Genomic DNA, 23057 nt, shown 5'->3' with positions numbered 1-23057 from the left:
ACAAAGAGATCAAATAGTGAGTTATATGGTTTTTTTTCTTTTGTATTTACATGTCTATAGTTGCTGCAGTGCTTTAAATTGTATTCTTTTGAATAAGGCTGTTTATTCATATTTCTTTTAAGCAATTGACCCTGTATTTGTCACCTTAATACAGAGAGACCATTTTTATGTATTTTTCTTTCTTTTAAGACCTGTTGGAGTTTTTCTTTAGTGAGGAACTCCAGGGAATTGGGTCTGCAGCTCACCAGGGAACTGGTGGGAGGAAGAAGTCGGGGGAAAACCTGTGTGTGTTAGATGTACTAGCCTGACTTTGCATTCACTCTGGGAGAGGGGGGAAGAGAGATTGACTCTCGGTAATTCTGTTCTCCAGGCTGGGAACGGGGAGGGTGGAATCCCTCTGTTTAGATTCACGAAGGTTGCTTCTGTGTATCTCTACAGGAACACCTGGAGGTGGGGGAAGGGAAAAGGTTTATTTCCCTTTGTTGTGTGACTCAAGGGATTTGGGTCTTGGGGTCCCCAGGGAAGGTTTTTGGGGGGACCAGAGTGCCCCAAAACACTCTAATTTTTTGGGTGGTGGCAGCAAGTACCAGGTCCAAGCTGGTAACTAAGCTTGGAGGTTTTCATGCTAACCCTCATATTTTGGACGCTAAGGTCCAAATCTGGGACTAGGTTACTGACACTTGCCAACTACAAAACCAGCTTCTCCTCCCTTGATTTTCACACCTCAACTGCTAGAACAGGGCCTCATCCTCCCTGATTGAACTAACCTCATTATCTCTAGGTTGCCTGTATATATATACCTGCCCCTGGAAATTTCCACTACATGCATCTGACGAAGTGGCTATTCACCCACGAAAGATCATGCTCCAGAATGTCTGTTAGTCTATAAGGTGCCACAGGATTCTTTGCTGCTTTTACAGATCCAGACTAACACGGCTACCCCTCTGATAAAAAAACCAAAACATCCATTCGAGGACAATTCCCTGTTTAGAATTACATTTTTACACCTATCAGTTAGCCAGTTTTAAATACATTTGAAATATGGTGTGGTACCAAGTCGAACACCTTACAGAAGTCTATTACATCAACACTATTACACCTCTATCCCGATATAGCGCAACCCAATATAACACGAATTTGGATATAACACGGTAAAGCAGCGCTGTGAGGGGCAGGGCTGCACGCTCTGGTGGATCAGCATGTCAGGCTCCGACACACTGCTCTGAGCGGCATGTTAAGGGTGCTGGGCCGGGGCAGAGGGCTTGGATAAGGGGCCAAGGGTCTTGGGGGGCAGTTAGGGGACAGGGAGAAGGGGGGTTGGATGGTTCAGAGGATCGGGGGTGGGGCGGTCAGGGCATGGGGGCGTTGGATAGGACATGGGAGTCCTAGGGGTGATTAGGAATGGGGTGGGGTCTCTGGAGGGGGTGGTCAGGGGACAAGGAGCGGGGGGCTTAGATAGGCGGTGGGGTCTTGGGAGGGGTGGTTAGGGGCGGGGAGTCTCTGGAGGGGACAGTCAGGGGACAAGGAGTGGGGGGTTTGGATGAGTTGAGGGTTCTGAGGGGTCAGTCAGGGGGCGGGAAGTAGGTGGGGGTCAGATAGGGGGCAGGGCCAGGCATGTTTGCTGACTATTCATAATGGAAATGCTCGAGGCCAAAGCAAGTTTGATACAACGCGGTTTCACCTATAACATGGTAAGATTTTTTGGCTCCCGAGGACCGCATTATATCAGGGTAGAGGTATACTTTTATCAACCAAACTTGTCATCTCATCAAAATAAGGTATTAAGTTGGTTTGACAGGATCTATTTTCCATAAACCCATGTTGATTTGCATTAATTACATTACCCTCCTTTAATTCTTGATTAATCAAGTCCTGTGTCAACTGCTCCATTATTTTGCCTAGGATGTATGTCAGGCTGACAGGCCTATAATTACCCAGGTCATCCTGTTCACCCTTTTTAAAAATTGTCACATTAGCTTTCTTCCAGTCTTCTGGAACTTCCCCAGAGCTCCAAGACTTACTGAAAATCAACATTAACAGTTCAGTGAGCTCCTGGGACTGTTTTAAAACTCTTGGATGAAAATTATCTGGACCTGCTAAATTTAAAAGGTCTAACTTTATTAGCTGCTGTTTAACAACCTCAAGAGATATCCGTGGAATGGAAAAAGTGTTCTCATCAAAGGGTCTTGCCTTCAGGGTCACAGAGAGGTCCATACTGTGCCTTTCTCTACAATACCTACATGAGATGACTGGGAGACAGTAAGATGCCATAGGCTCAGCTGGCAACAGCATGCCAATGATACTCCACTCTGAAACTCATTCTCCACTGACTGCCATTCTTAACACGTCGAAACGCCTACAAGAAATCAGTTCTTGGATGAGGAGCAGCTGGTGTGGCAGAGGCAAGATCTGGGAAGTGGAAGGAGTTCAAATGACTATACTGAAATGTGTCAGACAGGCAAGGACTTTTGGGTACTAAGTGTTAACTGGGTTTCCTGGGAGTCTCTGGGGAGTGGTTAACACAAATTACATAAGCCTGGTTATGCAAAAGCTCAACCTTTCGAAGCTCCACTCAGAGGAGAGGGCCACTGACCAGTGATTACCTGTCCCCAGAGACTGGAGATCAAAGGCCCAAGCGATGCAAAGGAACAGATGAACTGTCCAATCGGGGTCTGGTTTCTGAGCTAAAAACTGACATGAACTTACAATCAAAGGGGCAAACTGAGGCTGGAGTTTGAAAGACTGACACCTACCAGAGCTCTATGCCGGAGCTGGAGGTGACCTGTGGTATGCTTTTAGCATGACTGTAGGCATTTGGGTTTTATTTTTTTAAACATTTTTTTTATTCCCCCCCACCCCCAAGAGTCAACGCAGTATGCTTTGTAAAAGCTGCTTGACAACTGGCATACACTGTTACAACCCTCGGAGAAAGAGTTAACCATGGACACCGGAACCCGGTCAGACCTGCTGGGAAATCACAGGGAGCGTAGAGCGACTGCAAGCTTAAACCCCCGGTCCGAAAAGAGGGAGATGTGGATCTCTGACCCAAGGAGGTGGCTGCTAGGAAGCCTAAACCCTTAAGTGGGTCTCCCTCAAGGAAGACCAGAAGGGGAGTCAAAGGAACAGTTAACCCTGAAGCTGTGACAGCCAGCTCAAGCTGAATCCAGATAAGAGCAAAGTGATCCTGGCTGGCCGAAGTAAACGCTTTGAAGAGCTGCCCATAAGACTGTCTTCACCTTCCCCTGCAGGTGCACAGACCACATTCCTCAAAGTGATGCAAAGTTTTGGGGTCCTGCATGACTCCTCACTAAGCTTGGAGGAGCAGGTGGCCTCAGTGACTTCTTTCACTTCATGCTCTCCAGGCAACTCCACCCCTTCCATTGTGGATGAGAACCTAGCCCCTGTGATCCATACATTCATCACTGCCCAGCTGGATCACTGCAATTCACTGTGTCTGAAGCTGAATATGACGACGATGCACAAGCTGCAGCTGGTATAGAAAGCAGCAGCCTGCCTCCTCCGTGACCTAGGCCCCCATGATACGTCAGACCTGTGCTCAAGTCCCTCCAGTCATTCCCAATCTGTTTCAAATGGCATTTTAAGATCTTGGTCCTAATTGTGGATTAAGCCTCATCTACTGCAGTGACCACATCTCCATCTACAAAACACTAAAACAGCTGCATTCCTCTGGCAAGGTACAGATCACAAACGAAGCACTCGGGGACCAAAACAAACGTTCTCTGCCTAGGGGCTCTGGCTGTGTAAAGATCTTCCAGAGGAGACGGCAAATCCAGAGTCTATTGTTAGGAAACACTGCAAACCCTTGTGCTTTGACAAAATCTTTTTCATCACGAGAATGATACCACTGTAACAGCTACCCTACACACCCCCAAAACTCAAACACACACACAAAAATAAAAACACAGAAATCCAAACCAAGCAAGCAAACAAAACTACAACCACTCCACAAGCAAGATTTAAAACCCCAAAAGGGAGGAGAGGCAGGAGTTCATGAACTCCACTAGGGACTTAGCTATTGCTATCAGCTTTACACAGGAGTTGCTTAGATAGTTTGCTGATGAATGGCCATATGAAACGCTAAGCCAGACAAACCATTACTATACATCCTGGTGAGTCCTTAGGAATCTCTATCATTCTGGGAGTATAAAGCACACCAGACTCAAACAATAGGCTTCCAAGTTTTCTAAATTCACCCAGAGTTTGTGTTCCTGAAGTTGAACCCCCTTGTTCTGCTGTGTCTATCAACTGTTTCTTTCTACATCCTTGCTACGCTGAATTCCAGCAGATGATGATCACTAACCTAGTATTCTCACCCCATGCCTCCCTATCTGCATGAATCAGATCAAAGATGAATTCCCCTCTGCTTGGATTCTGTCCTTAAGTAACTTAACACATGGAATCTCTATGCTGATTCATGTGTGGTTATTATTACCAGCCATCCTCAAGATAGTTAGAGTACCAGAGTCCTGATGAATCCCCCTGCCTCCCCGGTATAACAGCCCAGAAAAATCCCCCCTGCCTAGTCCCCTCCCTCCCCCACATATGTGCTTCGACGTGGTGCTGAACACGCCCCAGGAAATCAACTAGTGAAGGGCAGGACTCTCATCATCTGGAGGGCAAGCGATTAGCTCTGTGACTGAGAACAATCCCTGCAGGCTCAAAAGCAAGGAGCGCTTCTACTGGTTCCTGATGCCACCAAGCCCAGCAGATCAGACTCTTGCTCAGAGGTTTTGCCCTGCAGCCTCAACAGCCCTAGAAGAAACTGTGAAAAGGCAAACACGCTCTGATAAAGAACTTAACCCAGGCATCTTCAGGATGGCCCAACAGGTTCTAAAGACAGGGAGCAGTACAGGGTAAGATGGCAGCAGGCAACATACCTTCAGCTGAACAGCTACTTCTCACACAGAGGGGACGTCCAGACGACCCGCCGGATCGGCGGGTAGCGATCGATTTATCTCATCTAGATGTGATATATCGATCCCCGAACACGCTCCTGTCGACTCTGGAACTCCACCAGAGCGAGCAGCAGTAGTGGAGTCGACGGAGGAGCTGCAGCTGTCGATTCCATGCCATGAGGACGGGAGGTAAGTTGAAATAAGATATATCGACTTCAGCTACAGTATTCCCGTAGCTGAAGTTGCACATCTTACATCAACCCCCACACCTGCAGCGTAGACCAGGCCAGAGACACCCTCACATGTCCCACGCTGCTGACGCAGAGAAAGACGCACAGAGAAACGTTACACATCCATGATGCTCTCAGCCCCGCTCCTGCCAAGCCCTGCCTAAACAACTCTCCCCGTTGTCTTACTTTGTTCAGCCTCCGTCTGCAGACCGCTCCCCTTCCCCGTTCAGCTCCCTCGGCCTGCAGACCGCTCCCCTTCTCCTGTTCAGCCCCCACATCTGCAGACCACTTCCGCTTTTCTGCTCAGGACCCCCGTCTGTAGACTGCTACCCATTCTCCTGTTCAGTTCCCCCTGGCCAGGTCTGCAGTCACCCCCCATTTGGAGACAAAAGACGGTTACTCACCTTTGCAACTGTTGTTCTTCGAGATGTATTGCTCATATCCATTCCAGTTAGGTGTGCGCGCTGCGCGTGCACGTTCGTCGGAAGATTTTTACCCTAGCAACTCCGGTGGGTCGGCAGGTCGCCCCATGGAGTGGCGCCGCTATGGCGCTGGATATACACCCCTGCCGGCCCGTCCGCTCCTCAGTTACTTCTTGCCAGCTACTCCGACAGTGGGGAAGGAGGGCGGGTGTGGAATGGATATGAGCAACACATCTCGAAGAACAGTTACAAAGGTGAGTAACCGTCTTTTCTTCTTCTTCGAGTGATTGCTGATATCCATTCCAGTTAGGTGATTCTCAAGCCTTACCTAAGCGGTGGGGTCAGAGAGAGATGTCGCAGAGTGCAACACGGCGGAGCCGAAGGCTGCGTCATCTCTAGATTGCTGAACCAGGGCGTAGTGGGAAGCGAAGGTATGGACAGAAGACCAGGTCGCTGCCAGGCAGATATCCTGAATGGGCACGTGAGCAAGAAAGCCAGCCGATGAGGCTTGAGCCCTGGTGGAGTGCACAGTCACGTGGCCCGGGGGGGCGTGCGCCAATTCATAACAGGCACGGATGCAGGACGTTACCCACGAGGAAATCCTCTGCGAGGAGACGGGTAACCCCTTGACACGTTCCGTCACCGCAACAAAGAGTTGGGTTTTGCGGAATGGCTTAGTCCTTTCTATGTAAAAGACGAGCGCTCTACGGACGCCAGCGAGTGTAGCTGCTGCTCCCTGCAAGACGAATGGGGTTTCGGGAAGAAGACAGGTAGGAAGATCTCCTGGTTAAGATGGAAACCCTTGGGGAGGAAGGCTGGGTGTGGTCTCAGCTGCACCTTGTCTCTATGGAACACGGTATACGGGGGATCTGCCATGAGGGCTCGAAGCTCCGAGACCCTTCTCGCTGACGTGATGGCCACCAGGAAAGCAGTTTTCCATGAGAGGTAGAGAAGGGAGCAAGTCGCTAAAGGTTCAAATGGAGGGGACATGAGCCGGGTCAGAACCAGGTTAAGGTGTGTTGTAAACAAGACACGAGAAGTCATTCTTCCGCTTTACTCTGTGCTAGTTAAGCCTCAACTGGAGTATTGTGTCCAATTCTGGGCACCGCATTTCAAGAAAGATGTGGAGAAATTGGAGAGGGTCCAGAGAAGAGCAACAAGAATGATTAAAGGTCTTGAGAACATGACCTATGAAGGAAGGCTGAAGGAATTGGGTTTGTTTAGTTTGGAAAAGAGAAGACTGAGAGGGGACATGATAGCAGTTTTCAGGTATCTAAAAGGGTGTCATCAGGAGGAGGGAGAAAACTTGTTCACCTTAGCCTCCAATGATAGAACAAGAAGCAATTGGCTTAAACTGCAGCAAGGGAGATTTAGGTTGGACATTAGGAAAAAGTTCCTAACTGTCAGGGTAGTTAAACACTGGAATAGATTGCCTTGGGAAGTTGTGGAATCTCCATCTCTGGAGATATTTAAGAGTAGGTTAGATAAATGTCTATTAGGGATGGTCTAGACAGTATTTGGTCCTGCCATGAGGGCAGGGGACTGGACTCGATGACCTCTCGAGGTCCCTTCCAGTCCTAGAGTCTATGAGTCTATAAGGTCCCAGGTAGGGGCAGGGTGGCGAACCTGGGGGTAGAGACGCTCCAAGCCCTTAAGGAATCTAGTCACCATGGGGTGAGAGAACACCGAGCAGCCATCCCCGCCTGGGTGAAAGGTGGAGATGGCTGCCAGGGGAACCCGGAGAGATGATATCGCTAGGCCCTGTTGCTTGAGAGACCAGATGTAGTCTAAGATCTGAGCAATGGCGACCTCGGTTGGAACGAAACTCCGTTCCACACACCAGCAGGTGAAGCGTTTCCATTTGGCTGAATACGTCGCTCTGGTGGAAGGCTTCCTGCTGCCCAGGAGCACCTGCCGCACTGGGGTAGAGCAACGGAGCTCAGACTGGGTCAGCCACTCAGGAGCCACGCCGTGAGGTGGAGCGATTGGAGGTCCAGGTGACAGAGCTTGCCATGGTTCTGAGTGATCAAGTCCACATGAAAGGGCAGCGGGACAGGGTCAGCTACGGAAAGGTCCAGCAGCATGGAGTACCAGTGCTGCCGAGGCCACACTGGAGCTATCATGATCAAGTGGGCCCTGTCCCTGCACATCTTCAACAGGACCTTGTGGACGAGCGGAAATGGTGGAAAGGCATATAGCAGGTGCGTCGTCCACGGAACAAGGAAGGCGTCCGCCACCGAACCCGGTGAGAGGCCTTGGAAGGAGCAGAACATCTGGCATTTCCTGTTCCCGTGGGATGCGAAGAGGTCCATTTGGGGAAACCCCCACCTCCGGAAGAGCGGAAGAGCCACATCCGGGCGAAGGGACCATTCGTGGGACAGGAAGGACCTGCTGAGATGATCCGCCAGCGTGTTCCGCACCCCCGGGAGAAAGGATGCGATGAGGTGAATTGAATGTGCTATACAAAAGTCCCAATGTCGTAAGGTCTCTTGACACATGGGGGAGGATCTCGTGCCGCCCTGCTTGTTTATATAATACATGGTTGTCATGTTGTCGGTGAGCACGGAGACACAACGGCCCTGCAGATGGTGACGGAACGCTTGACAAGCAAGGCGGACTGCTTTCAACTCCTGGACGTTGATGTGGAGGGCTAGTTCACGTGGTGACCACAGGCCTTGTGTTTGCAGGAGCCCGAGGTGAGCCCCCCAACCCAAGGAGGAGGCGTCTGTTGTCAGGGACACCGAGGGTTGGGGTGAATGGAATGGGAGCCCCGCACACACCACGGAAGGGTCCAGCCACCACTGAAGGGAGTCCAAGACGTGTTGCAGAATTGTGACAATCATGTCGATTGGGTCTCTGGCTGGACGGTATTGGGCGTTGAGCCAGGACTGCAGGGGTCTTAGGCGGAGCCTTGCATAGTTCGTTACGAACATGCAGGCCGTCATGTGGCCCAGGAGGGTAAGGCAGGTGTACACCGAGGTTAGGGGCGCTGCTTGCAGTCTCCATATGATGGCTGCCAAAGTTTGGAACCTCGAGGGAGGCAGAGAGGCTGTGGCAAGGGTGGCGTCCAGGGTGGCGCCGATAAACTCTATCCGCTGTGTGGGGATTAGCGTTGATTTCTCCACATTGATCAGTGGCCTAGGCTTATGAACAGGCTTGTGACCATGCGGATGTGCCTGAGGACTTGCGCCTCGGAAGTCCCCCGGATAAGCCAGTCGTCCAGGTAGGGGAATACATGAATATGACTGCGGCGAAGGTGGGCGACGACTACAGCCATACACTTGGTGAACACTCTTGGGGCTGTAGACAGGTCGAATGGGAGGACCGCGAATTGGAAACGTTGCCGGTTGACCACAAACCGCAGGAACCTCCTGTGGGGTGGGAAGATGGCTATATGGAAGTAGGCATCTTGCACGTCAAGGGCGGCGTACCAGTATCCAGGAATGGGATAATGGTCCCCAGGGATACCATACAGAACTTCAACTTTAGTAGGTATCTGTTGAGTTCCCTCAGATTGAGAATAGGTCTGAGACCTCCCTTGGCCTTGGGGATTAGAAAGTATCGGGAATAAAACCCCTTGCCCTGCTCGAACTCGGGAACCTCCTCTATGGCTCCTTTGCGAGGAGCACTTGCACCTCCTGTAGGAGGAGTTGCTCGTGAGAGGGGTCCCTGAAGAGGGACGAGGGGGGTGGGTGGGAGGGAGGAGTTAAAGCAAATTGCAGGCGGTATCCAGATTCCACCATGCGTAAGACCCAGCAGTCCGATGTTAGCTGGGACCATGCAGGGAGGAAAAGGGAAAGACGGTTGGAAAAAGGAGGGGATGGGTCCATAAACGAAACTGGTACAAAGCCCTTGGGTGCACCTTCAAAAGGAAGGTTTGGGCCCGGAAGAAGGCTTGGAGGGGTTCTGGTTTTGGCCCCCTTGGTTGCCGGATTGTCTGCGGCGACCATTCCTGCTTCGCCGCCTGGTGAAGGCCTGCCTCTGCCGGGGTTGGGGGAAGGGCCGGCGTTGCTGCTGTGGCCGGAAGGGTCTGCGTTGGGTTACAGGTGTATGCATCACCACGGAGTGCATAACGACCCTATTGTCTTTCAGGCTTTGTAGCCTAGGGTCAGTCTTGTTGGAGAACAGGCCTTGGCCCTGGAATGGGAGGTCTTGGATGGTACATTGGAGTTCCGAGGGAAGGCCGGAGACCTGCAACCACGAGATACAGCGCATAGTAACGCCAGATGCCAGAGTACGTGAGGCTGAGTCCACAGCATCTAGAGCAGCCTGCAGGGAAGTTCTCGCGACCTTCTTGCCCTCATCCAGGATCGCGGAGAACTCCTGACGCGCGTCCTGCAGGAGCAGCTCTTTAAATTTGTCCACTGCGGCTCAGGTGTTATAATTGTAGCGGCTAAGGAGGGCCTGATGATTAGAGACACAGAGCTGGAGGGCCCCGGCAGAGTAGACCTTGCGGCCGAGTAAGTCCATGCGTCTCGCCTCCTTGGACTTCGGGGCTGGGGCCTGCTGACCATGTCGCTCCCTCTCATTCACAGATTGGACGACGAGGGAACAAGGGGAAGGGTGGACATACAAGTATTCATACCCCTTTGAGGGGACCATATATTTACGTTCCACACCTCGTGCAGCGGGGGGAACAGAAGCCGGAGATGCCAGATGGTCGTGGCGTTGGCTTGGATGGTTTTAATAAACGGGAGGGCCACCCGAGTGGGGGCATCTGCTGACAATATGTCCACCACTGGATCTTGTATCTCCGAGACCTCCTCGGCCTGCAGGTTCATGTTCTGTGCGACACGCCTGAGAAGGTCCTGGTGTGCCCTAAGGTCAAGTGGAGGCGGGCTGGTAGATGATGTCCCAGTGACAGCCTCGTCCGGAGGCGATGACGAGGAGAGACCCGGGAGGAGTGGGTCTGCGGAGGGCTCTGTCTGAAGGACTGCGTCCAACTCCACAGGGGGTTCTGGGTCTTGAGGCTGGGACAACCTTTCCTCCATGGTAGGAGGAGGAGGAGGACGGGAAATTGTGGCCTCAGGGACCCTGTGCTCCGAGACATTGGAGCGCGGGGGCCCCGACTGAAGGCCTTGGGCTTGATGGTACGCCCAAGGTGTCCAGAACCCCCACTGCTGTGGTCCATGCTCTTGGGGCTGGGGTTTGTGGAACAACATGGCCGGGACATCCGTGTCCGGGGCATATAGGCTATCCGTCTGGGAGGACACAGACGGTTGGCGAGACAGCCGAGGGGGGCCAACTGAAGTTGGTACGGGCCCCTTGCCCCCGTTGGTGGAGACCTTCTCGGTGCTGGAGACCGGTACCGGGAATCATAACAGTGCTGAGACCTCAACCGGGACCTGCCACCAGCTCGGTGGCGGGAGGTCGACCGGGATTGGGAACGTCGACGTCGCGAGCAACTGCAGGAGTCTCGGTGCCAGTAGTGGTGTCTAGAACTGGAACAGTGCTGAGAATACCGGGAGGTGGATCTGCGCCGCGAGTACGACAGGTACCGCCGTGGTGAGCGGTGCCGGGACTGCGAGCGGCACCTCGACCGAGATCTTCCACGGGACCTGGAGCGGTGCCGGGACCAAGGTGGAGATCGGTGCCGGCTCGTCGACTCCGGGACGGAGGTCTCATGGCTGCCGGTTTGCCTCTAGATTGAAGAACCCTCACTGGCGGTGCCGGGGGTTGAGGCAGAGCAGACTTGGTCATCGCAATCAGGTCCCTGGCCGACGAGAATGTCTCTGGAGTAGATGGGACTGTTAGCTCTACCATGGGTCTCCCCGGGGAGCGGACCAGGACCAGACTCGACGGACCTCTCGGGCCCGGAGTCGACAGTATTACTGGCATCGGGTTCGCGGGAGGAGTCGGTGCCAGGCGGTCCGCACGAGTCTGCGTCGCAGGAGTGGAAGCCGCTGATGTTTGTCTGTCGGGACCCACTGCCGGGGAAGGCCGGTGCCAAGGCGTCTTCACGGTGCCAGCGCGGTCCGGTGCCGGCGCGGTGTCGGCACTCGGTGCCGAAGGAGGAGGGTTGAGAGCTCACTCCATGAGGAGAGTCTTCAACCGATGGTCTCTCTCCTTCTTGGTCCGCGGCTTGAAAGCCTTATAAATGTGGCACTTCTCGGATATGTGCGATTCCCCAAGGCACTTTAGGCAGGCGTCGTGGGGATTGCTCGTGGGCATCAGCTTTTTGCAGGCCGAGCACGGCTTGAATCCCGGCGACCCGGGCATGAGCCCGGGCACCGGGAAGGGCTAGGGCCCGAACCCGCTAAACTATATACACAAAAACTAATTGACAACTAAGAACTAAGTACTCTATACACTAACAACAACTATATACAACAAATGAACAAGGAGAAGCTAGGTACATGGAGGACAGCTATGCTGCGCTCCACAGTTCCAATGACCAACACGGCGGTAAGAAGGAACTGAGGAGCGGACGGGCCGGCAGGGGTATATATCAGGCGCCATAGCGGCGCCACTCCAGGGAGCGACCTGCCGACCCACCGGAGTTGCTAGGGTAAAAATCTTCCGACGAACGTGCACGCACGGCGCGCACACCTAACTGGAATGGATATGAGCAATCACTCGAAGAACTCCCCCTTTCCCTGTTCAGCCTCCCCCCGCAGACCGCTTCTGCTTCTCCTGTTCAGCCCCACCGGTCTGCAGACAGCTCCCCCTTCTCCTGCTCAGCCCCACCGGTCTGCAGACCGCTCCCCCTTCTCCTGCTCAGGACCCGTCTGCAGATCACTCCCCATTCTCCTGTGTGATGGAGTAGGGGTTGTCTGTGTGGGGAGTGGGAGAGCAGGGGAGGACTTTAGGGGATGGACGATACCAGAGCCTGTAACCTGAGCTAGGTAAGGGAGGGGAAAGGTCAACACCTTTGCCCGGGAAGGGGCACAAAGGAAGGGAGTGGCAGGAGGGAAGCAGTTTGAGTTTGGGCTTGGGGCTGGGTGGGCGGAATTCAGGGTATCCTAGCTAGGATCCAAGCACCCTGAAAGCCCAGAAGGACTCGATGGAGGGGTCGGTCCTGACTGTGCCTGCAAGCTCTGCTGTAACCTGTGTTCCTGTTGTCCAATAAACCTTCTGTTTTACTGGCTGGCTGAGAGTCACTGTGGGTCCCAGCAAGAGGGGTGCAGGGCCGGACTCCCCACACTCTGTGACATCCTATTCAGCCTTCCCCCCCACCTCCCGGTCTGCAGACCGCTCCCCCTTCTCCTGCTCAGCCCCCCGTCTGCAGGACCACCCCACTTCCCTTGTTCAGCACCCGTTTGCAGAGAGCTCCTCTGCTCATCTTCTGCCATCCAGGGACACCTCGCCCATCTTCTCTCTGGCTCCCTAAGGCACCCTCCTCCCAGACAGCTCCCACTCCCCCCAGTACAGCACCTCCATCCCCAGAGAGATCGTCTATTTCATGCTCCCACGAACACCTTTCAGTACTTCCATTTGTGGAAACTCCATGGCCATTGGCACCCTATGAACGTTATCCCAACCTTAGACAGCTGCTCTCCTACTTCTGGTCGGATCCTGACTCCCCCAAGCCCCAGGCGTCTCTTGAGAAGCTGATGCTCTGGCAAGAATGTTAGTCAGAGCCAGCTCCAGCAGAGTGCCCCAGCGTGTCAGCCAGGAACCGTCTCTCACTCCTGCAGGTCCGGCAGAAGAGACCCAGAGCCATAGCCGGACATCTGCCCCAGCTCGCAATGGGAACGGCGGGTTTGTACACGAACCAGTGACCAGACATCTCCCAAAGCAGTCTAGATAGCCCCCAGCAGACTTTGCTGCCGGGGTAGGGAACCTGAGAGTGAACTCGAAGAGCAACGACAAGGGCAGAGCCCCATATCTATCAGATCATCCCTCTCCTTCCCACAAGAACAGCAAAACAGCACCATAGGGTCAGAGTAAAGAGCTGCCCATTCCTGCCCCCTGCCTCTCTTGCTGTAGACAAAGGACTTCAGTCTCCAGGTTTGTCAAGATGGCACCTTTCACGGCTACAAATAAACAGAAACAGGAACAAAAGTACAGAGTGGGCATATTTCCCTCCTCAGCCTTTCAACAGGTCAGAGCCAGGCTAGAATCTGAGCACAGAGACACTATCAGTGGATCAGACCAGTGGGCCTAGCCCAGTATCCTTTCTCTGACAGTGCCCAACATACAATGCTTTCTAGGAAGATTCAAGAAATCCTGCTGTGAAAATGATGGGATTCTTGCTCATTGGGGAAGTTTGTTCCTAGCCTTGTCAGTGGGAGGCTGACTTCTGCCCTGAAGGAGGAGCACTTACATGATTTTTAAAAATCCTTTCTAATGTAACTGAGGATGTTCTCAAGATCCCATAAATCTCAAATCCTACCTTGAATTCTGCTATAATTCTGTCCTCCCTGACACACTGGGGCAGGTCTATCCCAGAGATTGTGTTTTGTGCAAAACGCATGTCCTTTTATCAGCTTTATATGTGTTGTGTTTCAGTTTAACTGATTGTCCCCTTGTTTGTGTATTATGAGGGAGGACTGTGGCGCTGGCAGAGAGGTGCCAGTTCCTGCCAAGGTCCCCACATCTCAATGAGACACTGACAAATACAAAGCTGGAATCAGCCCGGCTCACCTGGGTGTTAGCATTGTTAAAATAGGTATTAGAATGATAAGGATGTGTTTAGACTTCATTGAATGCTTGTCAGTTGCTACCCGCATTACTGTCGCTTATAACATCTGTACCATATACTGTAAGATAGAACAGGAGTGGTTCTGTTCTACATCTCTGTGACTGCGTAAATCACCAGACAGGCGACAGATGTTAATTAACGCGAAGAGCTGATCTTCAAAAGAAAGTGTTCTGTTACAGGAAAGGCCCATCAAGACCAGATGGACTATTGTGGGTGGCTGCCACTGGAATTTCCCTACATACTATCAACAAAAGACATTTGTTGTTCTGCTCCCTTCCCCAGGAAGATGAGCCATGCAAGTGGACTCCACCACTCCACCCAACAGCTGAGTGCTCAGCTCAGAGCACATGGCAGGAGGAGAACAACCCAAACAAAAGCAACTTGCTATCTCCGTGAGCTGCTGGGACTGGGGGGGGGGGGGGGATTAATGTTTTTTGGCATAGGCAGGAGATCCCCAGATGCTTAGCCGGGGTTTGCCCTAAAGGACATAGAGAGCTTGCTGATTACAGAAGCTTCTATTACCCTTCAAAACTTACAACTGTAAATTATTTGTGTATCTATGTCTGGCTGCTTTAACCTTGTAAATAACTCTCTGGTTTCCTTTGCCTCGTTAATAAATCTGAATAGATATTACAGGATTAGCTACAAGAGTGGTCTTTGGTGTGAGATCTAAGGTACAACTCATAAGGGTAGGTGGCTGGTCCAGTGAGACTGGGAGTAACTAGAGTATTACCATTGGTATTAGGGACAATCTATCACAAATGTACATTCACCTGGGTGGCGAGGTAGATCAGAATAGAGTGCTCAAGGGGACTGTCTGTAACTCCATGTCATGGCTGTTATAGTGCCTGAGGAGTTTACACTTGATAATTGGTTGATGAAATCAAAGCGTAGAACTCATAGACAATCTGGGGTTTGTGCCCAGCTTCCTGACAGTCTGCCCTGAGGTTGGTACTCGCGCTCGAGTCCTTGCAGGCAGCGTTACGAGGACAAATAAGAGAAACGCACCTATGTTGTCAATCCCAACCATTATTTTATATACCTATCGAAAGCACAAAGCAGAGATACACATGGAAGGAGGAAATACGAAAAATAAGAGAAAAATAGAAAGGAGACATCCAAGGCACTATATTAACCCAGGATTTCAGGGAGGGGGAGAACTGTGGCACTTCAAACAGAATCTCTCCCATCAACGCGCATGTCTGGCGACATTTATGACAAACTTGAAAATATCAATGAAGTGAAGCAACATTCAGCAATCAACATACAAAAAGAAAAGGAAACTAAGAGTCACTTTAATGTTTCCTCTCAAAACAATCCCCTGCCCAATACCCTGGCGTGGGCCAGGAGCAGGCAATTCTTGAAACCTATCCTTCAGGGAGACTGCCCAGCATTCTGACCAAAACCATCCAGTTCAACAGCATCTCTTTCCAAAGATATTCCTGTTCTAGAGGGAGGCAGTATTACTAGGAATCTAGACAAGGATGAATGCAGGCAGAACCAGGCCAAGGGTGAGATTTAGGACAGGCAGGTAAGATATTAGGCCCACAGGGAGAGAAAAGGAAATGCAAGACTCAGCTTCTGCTTACTGGGTAGATTACTGCTACCAGATTCCTCTAAAATCTCAGAGAGAAGTCAGGTGATCTGTGGACTTATACGCACCAGGGTAAGGCCCCACCATCTCTGCAGGACAGGGATACCCTATTAGGAGCAGCTTCCAAGCAAAGGAAGCTTCCAGTCTCCCCTTTATCACCTCAGAAGATATGTGAACCCTTGATACTGACAAAACCCCAGCGAGCAGAGGCTGGGGGTCACTGGGCCCCGCTGACTTCATGCCCATGCCCTGAAACATGCATGAAGCACTGCAAGAATTTGCAGCGACAATGGTAAGTTTCTGTAGTCCCCCAAACCATTTTTGCTGCACTTATCTCAGAGTGTGTAATCCCAAGGGAAACCGCCTGTACAAAGCAGACCCCACAACAGACAAACATGACTAACCCAATGCCTATCCAATGGGGCCACCCCAAAAGCAGCGGGTCCCCAATAGGCACAACAATAGTCCCAGCCAGGCAAGGGACCAACTTCTGTTTGCTCCTCCATCCTCATACTGTCCTTCCCTCTCAGAGCCGAGAGGGGATCTGCAGCGATTCCGAGCCAGCCCCTTGGCCAGCTACTGACTGCACTTTGCCTGCACACAGCTTCACCCTGGGCCCACGGTCAGTGGGGCCCCATGCTGTCCTACCCCACTACAGGGCCGCCCAACATCCGCTCCCACCCTCTGCACCCCGGCTGTGCCCAGGGCCTCTCGATCAGCACTGCCCATAGGGTGCCCCTGCCCTCCAGCTGTGCCCAACACCCCTTGACCAGCGCTGCCCACAGGGTGCCCTTGCTCCCCAGCTGTACCCAGCACCCCTTGATCAGCACTGCCCATGGGGTGCCCCTGCTCGCTCCCACCCCCTGCCCCCCAGCTGTGCCCAGCACCCCTCGACCAGTGCTGTCCGCAGGGTGCCCCTACTCACTTCCACCCCCTGCCCCCAGCTGTACCCAGCACCCCTCAACCAGCGCTGTCCGCAGGGTGCCCCTGCCCCCAGCTGTACCCAGCACCCCTTGATCAGCACTACCCATGGGGTGCCCCTGCTTGCTCCCATCACCTGCCCCCCCGCTGTGCCCAGCGCCCCTCAACCAGCGCTGCCCATGGGGTGCCCCTACTCGCTCCCACCCCCTGCCGCCCAGCTGTGCAAAACACCCCTCGCCCAGCGCTGCCCATGGGGTGCCCCTACTCGCTCCCACCCAGCTGTGCCCAGCACCCCTCGCCCAGCGCTGCCCACGGGGTGCCCCTACTCGCTCCCACCCAGCTGTGCCCAGCACCCCTCGCCCAGCGCTGCCCACGGGGTGCCCCTACTCGCTCCCACCCAGCTGTGCCCAGCACCCCTCGCCCAGCGCTGCCCACGGGGTGCCCCCGCCCACGCCGAGCCCCGCACTCACCCTTGATGGCTTCGCCCCGGTTCAGCTGGATCTCCCCCTCGCCCTGCGGCGTGTAGCTCTTGACCACGATGAACCTGCGGCCGGGCACGGCGCTGTACAGCTTGCGCTTGGGCCCGCGGAGGGCGGCGGGCGCGGCGTGGCGGGCGGGCTCGGCCCCGGGCCCCGGCCCCGGCCCCGGGGGGGCGCCCTGGCCGCCGCTGGGGCTGTAAACGAAGACATAGGTTATGGTGCTGATGCCCGGCAGCGCGCAGCCCCGCCCGCCGGGGGGCAGCGCCATGGCGCGGGGCTCAGCGCAGCCCCGCCAGCGGCCGCCGTCGCACGGCACCGGCCCGGCCCGGCCCCCGGGGGCCGCCGGCCGCGGGCGGCTCCATGGCTCGGCGCCGCCCCGCCGCGCTGCCTGCGGGCTGCCGCCGGCGCATGGCTCGGGCGCGGGGCCCCGCGGGGCTCGGCTCCCTCCGGCGCCGCCGCACGCTCAGCGCCGGGCGCCAGGTGCCTCTCGGCGGCCGCGGCTCCGCCCCCTCTGCGGGAGGCGGGCGGGGACTCGCCATCTGCACGGCCCGGCCCGGCGGCACCGCGACTCCGGCAGCCCCCGCCCGCCCAGCGCTGCCCTGGCCATGGCCCTGGCCCGGCGGCGTGGGGCAGAGCCACGTGCCGCGGCTGGGGGGCGGTGCCGGGGGCCGGAGATGGGGGGCGGTGCCGGGGGCCCGGGGACCGGAGATGGGGGGCGGTGCCGCGGGGCCAGGGACGGGGTTTGGCTGAAAGCTGGGGGCAGCGCTGCATGTTGGGGGGCAGGGCCAGGGTGTTGTGCAGGCACGGGGGGGAATGCTGTGGTGCTGGGGGGCAGGGACGGGGGGGAATGCTGTGGTGCTGGGGGGCAGGGACGGGGGGGAATGCTGTGGTGTTGGGGGGCAGGGACTGGGGGGCACTGCCTGGGGGCTGGCAGGCTGTGCTGGGCATGAGGAGGGTGGGGTGATGGTTTGTGTGGGGGCAGTGCCTGAGCACTGTCAGAGGTGAGGGCAGTGCCCCAGGTATTGAGGGGGCTGGGGGGAAGCTCATGGGCTGGGAGAACAGTGGTGGGTATTGATGTGGGCAGTGCAGGGGGGAGCAGGGCCTGGTGGTTTATGGGGGAGTTGGGGGCAATGCAGGGGGCGCAGGGCCTGGTGGTTTATGGGGGAGGTGGGGGCAGTGCCCTGGTGGTTTGTGTGGGAGGTGGGGGCAGTGCTGGGGTGTGGGAGGGGGCAGAGCCGGGTGGTTTGTGTGGGAGGTGGGGGAAGTGCATGGGGGTTGGGGAGTGTGAATGTCAGCCCCACCTATTGTGTTAAGGTTTGTGTAATTTACTCTGTGCCCCTCTGGTTCTGCGAAGGGGGGGTGATGGGAATCCGCCCTGCCCTTTACTGAGCCAGCCTCCCTATTTCAGCAGAACGGAGCTTCCTCCCTGTCTCTGCTCCAGCTCCCGCCCCGCAGGCTCTTGTGAATGGCAGCAGGAGCCTGGGCTGGGATGGCTGTGGAATACTAATACAACCTGGCAGCGAGGGGACAGACTAGCGGGCAGGGAGAGAAGGGTGGGGCACACAGGGAAAGGTGAGGCATGGAGTGGGGGACACAGGAGGAGAGGGGCCTGGCAGGGAAAGGGGACAGCTGGAAGCATTCCAGGGGCCCAGGCCTGGTGGCTCTCAAGGGCTTTGCAACCCCAGCAGCACAGTTCCCAAGGCCTCCTGGACTTCCTAGGGCCGCCCTCCTGCTGTCTGCCTTGGGGACTGTAAACGTAGGGAGGGGTTTTTGGTTTCCTCTGGTCAACATCAGTCACCAACCAGCTGCTTGCAATAATGGGAAAGGTGATGAAAGGCCCTGAGCATAGCACAGGATTCCCAGCCAACTTCTCAGCACCATGTTTTGGGCTCCCTCTCCTCTGGCCAGCTGCTCTGCACTGCCCTCCCCCTTCGACCTCAAGCTAGGCCTCAGGATCCCCCAGCCTTCCATGGCTTCTGATAGTAACCTCTTATATTCACTGAACAGTGGCTGGAAAAAGACCTGCCTCAAACCAAATGCTCCTCAGCACAGAGACAGCCTCCTCCTGCCCCTGGGGAAGTGGGAGGGCCATGCAGACAAATAAAGTAGGCGGGGGGCGGGGGGGGGGGGATGGTAATAGCACGGTCTTCCCATCTGTGTTGGGCTCTGCTGCTGCTCAAAGTTGCTTGACTGAGGGGGGCACCCTGCCAGGGTTAAAAGAAAAGCTAGCCCTTCAGGTGCTCTCAGAGGTACCACACTGAAAGGCATCACTCAAACATACAGATTATGTAATTCCTTGGATTGACAACCAGGTGAGGGGTATAACAGGCAATTCTGGAAAGACAGCAAATTCTGGACGGACAGGAAAGCATTTTGCATAGTTCTCGAAATCACCGACCAATGAACACCCAGATACCCCCATACAGAGAAGAGGGGAAGGAATGGTTAATACTTAAACAAAACACATAACAAAATGGCAAGACCTCGTGTCTTGGAAATCACCATTTAAGGAAATCCTTTCATCCAACTCGGTCCCATTCCCAGTCTCAGGCTTCAACTCAAGACATGCTGTAGTAGTGGGGCGGGAATTTTTCTGTAATAAGCGGGCCTCGGGTCAAAAGCTTGGTGCTCTTTGTACAGTACAAAGCTGTAGTCCCCGAAGCGAAATGCTGCTTATACAAAATAAATAAATAAAACTCTGTAATAAGAGTTCTAAATCGCACCTTAGTATCACCTTTACTAGCTGTAGAAGAAATAGTAATGGGGATTTGATGATTAGAAATAGCTAGTTGGATTTGTGATGACCAGGAGAACCACATAGTGAATTGCTTGCCAGGTGCAAAGGTTGTGAACTTCTCGACACATCTAGATAGCCTTATGCACAGTGGAAGGGAGGATCCAGCAGTCGTAGTACATGTGGGTACCAATGATATAGGGAAAAGTAGGAGAGAGGTCCTTGCGGCCAAATTTAGGCTGCTAGGAAAGAGTTTACAGTCCAGGACTCCTTGGTAGCATTCTTTTAAATGCTTCCAGTTCCACATAGGAGCAGTTAGAACTGCAGGGTCTTGATACATGGATGAGACGATCATGTTTGGAGGAGGGATTTAGGTGTATTAAGAACTAGGGCACTTTTGGGGAAAGGATGAGCCTACATGGGAAGGATGGGCTCCACCTAAACCAAAATGGAACCAGATGGCTGACATGTAAAATTACAAAGGTCATAAAGTTTTTAAACTAAGGGCTGGGGGAAAGCCAGCAGGTTTGGAGGAGCACGTATCTTGGCCAGACTCATCCCTTAGAGGAGGATTTATTAAAGACGATACTCTATAAAGAGGAGAGGATAGATGTTGATAAAGTACACGTAGAAACTGAAGAGAAAAAGACAAATGAAAAAAAGAATCCCATTCAATTACATTACATGAAGACAAACAACTAAATATTGACAAATTTTACAAGTGTTTGTGAACTTGAGTGCCTGGTACTAAATGAGGATATCGATATACCAAGCATCACAGAAAGTTGGTGGAATAATCATAATCAATGGAACATGGTAATACCAGGGTACAAAATATATAGGAATGAGTGAGTAGTTGCACTGGTGAGGGAGTGGCACCATATGAAGAAGGAAGCATAGAGTCAAATATAGTAAAAATCGTACATGAATAAAACTAATATAGAATCTTTATGGATAGAAAATCCATGCTTGAGTAATAAAGAGCATAGCAAGAGAAATATACGACCTACCACCTGACTAGAATGTTGGCAGTAATTATGAAATGCGCAGGGAGAATAGAGGCTACAGAAACAGAAAACTCAATAAAAATGGGGAATTTCAACTACTGACTGAGAATGTGTCATCTCAGAATGGGATGCAGAGCAAAAATTTCTGGACACCATGAATGACTGCTTCTTGGAGCAGCTAGTTCTGGAATCCACAGGGGGAGAGGCAATTCTTGATTTAATCTGAAGTGGAGCACAGGATCTGGTCCAACAGGTGAATATAGCTGAACCACTTGGTAATAATGTAATGAAATTAAACATCCTTGTAGAGGAAAAATACCACAGAAATTCACCACAATAATATTTAAACTCAAAAAGGGGAAATGCATAAAAATGAGACGGCTAGATAAACAGAAATTAAAACCAACAGTCAAAAGAGTAAGATGCCTGAAAGCTATATGGGAAGTATGTAAAAGTAACATAAAAAGGCTCAAAATATATGTACATCCCAGATAAAAAGCAGCAAGAGGACCAAAAAACCCACACCACTATGGCTAAACAAAGGACAGTTACCTGTTCCATAACAGGCGTTCTTCAAGATGTGTTGCCCCTGTTTATTTCACAGTAGGTGTGTGTGCTCGCCACGTGCACTGGTGCCTGAAGCTTTTCCCTTAGCAGTACCCGTAGTGGGGGAGCATTGCTGTGAGCCCTAGAGTGGCACCCCTATATCGCACTATAAGGGGAGCTACAGCTCCGCACATCCTCAGTTCCTTCTTGCCAGACAACTCCGACAGAGGGGAAGGAGGGTGGGACGTGGAGCACACCTGAGCAACACATCTCGGAGAACGCCAGTTACGGAACAAGTAACTGTCCTTTCTTCTTCGAGTGACTGCTCCTGTGTATTCCACAGTAGTGACTCCAAGCTATACCTGATGGAGGTTGGTAGGAGTTTAAATGTAATGTTTCAAGGGTTACCCGGGTGGAGCACTGCCCTACCAAACCCGGCGTCATCTCTCGTTTGGGAGACAATCGCATAGTGAGATGAAAAGGTGTGGACGGAGGACCACGTAGCAGCCCTACAGAGGTCCTGAATAGGGACATGAGCCACATAGGCCACTGACGAGTCCTGGGCTGTCGAACGCGCTTTCACAATAGGAGGCAGGGGAACCCCTGCCAGGTCATAACAGATGCGAATGCATGAGGTGATCCAGCGGGAGATCCGCTGGGTGGAGACCGGCCATCCCCTCATATGCTCGGCCAAACCAATAAAAACCTGAGGGAACCTCCTAAACGACCTGGTTCTGTCCAGGTAAAAGGCCAGCGCTCAGCGCATGTCCAGTGTGTGCATACAATGTTCCTCATTGTAGGAATGGGGTTTAGGACAGAGGATCGGGAGGAAAATATCCTGATCCATGTGAAAAGCCGAGACTACCTTCGGCAAAAAAGCGGAGTGAGGGCAGAGCTGAACCTTGGCCTTATGGAAGACTGTATACGGTGGTTCAGAAGTCAGGGCCCTGAGCTCCGAGATCTGGAGGGCTGAGGTGATGGCAACTAGGAATGCCACCTTCCACAGCAGGTGGGACCACGAGAACGTGGTTAAAGGCTCAAAAGGAGGCCCTGTGAGGCAGGACAGCACCAGGTTCAGGTCCCAGAGCGGAACCGGGGGTCTGTGTATGGGAATGCCCGATCTAACCCTTTCAGAAGCCGGGCCGCCATGTGATGCAAGAACACAGACAGGCCCTGCACCATGGGGTGGGAGGCCGAAATGGCCACCAGGAGTTTTCAGGAAAACTGGATACCACTAAGGCTATAATGCTGCAGCCTAGGCTGCAGCAAGTTCCAACTGCCTTCACTGGCGACAAGAAGGAACTGAGGGTGGGGAGAGCGCGCAGCCCCCTTTATGGCGCGATATGTCGGCGCCACTCCAGGGATTGCAGCGGTGCTCCCCCAGTACGGATACTGCTAAGGGAAAAACTTCTGGCACCGGTGCATGTGGCGAGCACGCACACCTATAGTGGAATACACATGAGCAATCACTCGAAGAAGAACAGAGTAAAAGAGGCAGTTAGAGACAAAAGGACATCCTTCTAAAACCCAGAAGTCAATCATACGGAGGAAAATAGGAGCATAA

The 23057-nt window shown here is 53.3% G+C and overlaps 1 protein-coding gene and 1 long non-coding RNA gene across 2 annotated transcripts in view; one reads left to right on the top strand and one right to left on the bottom strand.

Moving 5' to 3' along the window:
- SHANK3 (SH3 and multiple ankyrin repeat domains 3) overlaps nt 1-23057 on the bottom strand; it is a 673138-nt gene that overhangs the window by 303353 nt on the left and 346728 nt on the right. Inside the window, exon 14 of the mRNA XM_050953559.1 lies at nt 17198-17384. Coding sequence (XP_050809516.1) covers nt 17198-17384 — 187 coding nt within the window. The remainder of the gene's footprint in view (nt 1-17197; nt 17385-23057) is intronic.
- Nucleotides 1-23057, top strand: part of LOC127051377 (uncharacterized) — a 105767-nt gene that overhangs the window by 33858 nt on the left and 48852 nt on the right. The window contains exon 2 of the long non-coding RNA XR_007774493.1: nt 5823-5878. This is a non-coding gene — a long non-coding RNA (uncharacterized LOC127051377). The remainder of the gene's footprint in view (nt 1-5822; nt 5879-23057) is intronic.

This window comes from Gopherus flavomarginatus, chromosome 1 (assembly GCF_025201925.1).
Source record: "Gopherus flavomarginatus isolate rGopFla2 chromosome 1, rGopFla2.mat.asm, whole genome shotgun sequence".
NCBI classification, from domain to species: Eukaryota; Metazoa; Chordata; order Testudines; family Testudinidae; genus Gopherus; species Gopherus flavomarginatus.
The sequence above is the reverse complement of the archived record's forward strand: the minus strand, read 5'-3'. Positions and strand labels throughout refer to the sequence as shown.